The sequence below is a fragment of the Babylonia areolata genome, chromosome 10, assembly GCF_041734735.1.
Source record: "Babylonia areolata isolate BAREFJ2019XMU chromosome 10, ASM4173473v1, whole genome shotgun sequence".
NCBI lineage: Eukaryota > Metazoa > Mollusca > Gastropoda > Neogastropoda > Buccinidae > Babylonia > Babylonia areolata.
The window spans coordinates 40307027-40309526 of NC_134885.1; the positions used below are offsets into that span (position 1 = coordinate 40307027).

At 48.2% G+C, this 2500-nt stretch overlaps 2 protein-coding genes across 2 annotated transcripts in view; both read left to right on the top strand.

Moving 5' to 3' along the window:
• The window catches only part of LOC143286999 (uncharacterized), a 2708-nt gene extending 1465 nt beyond the window's left edge, over positions 1–1243 (top strand). The window contains exon 2 of the mRNA XM_076595000.1: positions 1–1243. This exon is cut by the window's left edge and continues 128 nt beyond it. Coding sequence (XP_076451115.1) covers positions 1–1243 — 1243 coding nt within the window.
• Positions 1244–1508: 265 nt separating this feature from the next.
• Positions 1509–2500, top strand: part of LOC143287000 (uncharacterized) — an 11091-nt gene continuing 10099 nt past the window's right edge. Inside the window, exon 1 of the mRNA XM_076595002.1 lies at positions 1509–1641. Coding sequence (XP_076451117.1) covers positions 1567–1641 — 75 coding nt within the window. The 5' untranslated portion in view covers positions 1509–1566. The remainder of the gene's footprint in view (positions 1642–2500) is intronic.

Below are 2500 nucleotides of genomic sequence, written 5' to 3' on the forward strand. Positions count from 1 at the left end.
CATCTTGATGGCTCTACCTCCCGCTCTGGGCATTGATACAGTGACCTACCGCTACAGTGCACACACTCACATCTGCTCCTTCGATAGGTCGTCTCTCAGCTACATCAAGATCTTGGCCATGTTTCTGACCACTGTTCCCATGATGCTGATTGGTTACTGCAACTTTGCCATTTTCCGGTACTGGAAGAAGGCCAGAGTGAACCTGAATAACCGGAAGGATCAGAGACAAGGAAGGAAACTGTTCTCAAGATGGAGAGAACGTGGCAGGAGGAGTCAGGAGGAAGAGACAGCAACAGATCTAGAAACAGAGACGGATACAAACAGACATCAGTGTGGGAAAGGCAAAGGGGATCCTGTCCCAGAAAATGAAGTAGTCCCTGGTAGTTTTTGTTCCAGTGCACACAAGTCAGAATGTCGTGACAGTCACGATGGTAACTCAGATTGTGACACAGGTGATGGCAACGAAGCTGTTAACCTTTCTCTGCCAACGCCTTCCTCAGCTTACAAAGAGAACGACGATAAAGCTCAGTGCACTGGATCACCTGTGTCCAACCCAAAACAAATAGACAATGAGCAAAGTCTTGGTGCTGAAAAAGGGGATTTTGGTCATGCTCAAAAGAAAGTTACGCCAAAGCGGACTGTTGTTTTTGCCGACGCAATTCCTTCTACCACCACAGCAGAAGAGGCCTCTACTATTACTGAATCACCAGCACACGCAATGACTATTCCTGTACTGTCAGCTCCAGATGCACTGACGTCTTCACTCGGAACGACTCGCTCAGCAAGGAGTCCACAAAAACGCCTTCTTATGACAGCTGTCCAGAATGCTCACCATCAGAAAAAGAAGACCAGCACCAGAGAAGTGGCCTTTGTGCGCTCCCTGTTCGTCGTCTTTATCATCACGTGCATCACTTTCTTTCCATATGTCGTCATCCTCATCGTCAGCTCCATCGTCGCTGTTCCATCAGAAGTCGCCATCCTTGGACTGATGCTGCTGTTCTCCAACAACTCTGTGAACTGGATCGTGTACGGTGTGATGAATCCTTCCTACAGGAAAGCCTACAGGGCCTGCTGGAACCGGCTGCTGGGCAAGTGCTGTCACCAGAGACAAGAGCAGACCGACAGTCATCCACATTCCTCACAGACCAACACCAGCACGTCATTCTCAGCACAGAGAGTGAAGGCAGAGGCAGAGAGAAGTGTTGAGCTGTCGTCTTCTTTGGCCCAGTCTTCACAACTGTGAAGCGTTTAACTCTTCACCTTTTACACCTATTTGTTGGGATTTCTTTCTAGTTCATACAAAGAAGACTCAAATATGTGACCACTCTTTCTGTTGAAGAGAGGCGTGGGCAACACAATTAATGGTTCTACAGCAATTGTCGTCTTCTCAAGCTGCAACTGAACTGCTCCGGTAATTCATTCTGCGTTCAATATGCATTTTGCATTCAATCATTGTGGACTGAATTCAGCATTGTGTTGTCTTTCTTTTCCTATACCATAATAGCCATGACATGAAAATGAAAATGAACATACACAGAGAGACTTAAACACGAAGCTGTTTTGACGATGAAGCTTCTTGCTCCAACCAAAAGCTACACGGGACAGAAGAGATGGGTGATGCTGCCTTTGCAGACAGACAAGGTATATAAATATTGAATACGAATTTGGTGCATGGTATATAAGAGAACCATGAGACATTTTCACCTTGAGAAATGTCTAAAGATTGTTCTGTTCTTGTATATGAAGCTGTACATCTGTTACGTCCAACAGGTGGAAACCTTTATTATTTACCTGCAATTGTTCTATCTGCACTTCCGTGTTGTTCTTCATGCATGACTTATCACGAGGGCCATGTGCGGCGCCGAGTGCTGGACAGACCACCGCTTTATCGTCTCCAAACTCAACCTCCGCATCCAGCCCAAGAGACGGCCTCAGGGCATGAAAGCACCAAAACGCCTGAATATCAACAAGCTGGAGCTAGGCAACATCAAGCAGAGCTTTGCTGACACCCTGGAGGAACGCCTCGAGTCCACCGTGCTGGACAACCAGAATGTGGAGGCAGCATGGGGCGCACTGCATGAGACGGTGTACAACACTGCCATGGAGTGCCTGGGGCCTTCTGCCAGGAAGCACAAAGACTGGTTTGATGAGAACTGCGCTGAGATCAAGCAGCTGCTGTAAGACAAACGCCAAGCCTACAGTCCACATTGAAGATCCCAAGTCACAGTCAAAGAAAGACATACCGAAGAGCGCGCGCAGCACCATCCAGCTGAAGCTGCGGCAGATGCAGGTTTCCTGGTTGAGCAACAAAGCTGATGAGATCCAGGGCTTCGCAGACAGGAACGACATGAAGAACTTCTATGACGGCCTGAAAGAAGTCTAAGGTCCCACCACCTCCGGATCTGCTCCACTCCTCAGTGCTGATGGTTCTACCCTAATCACTGACAAGGACGGGATCCTTGAGAGATGGGCTGAACACTCTGACAGCGTACTGAACCGC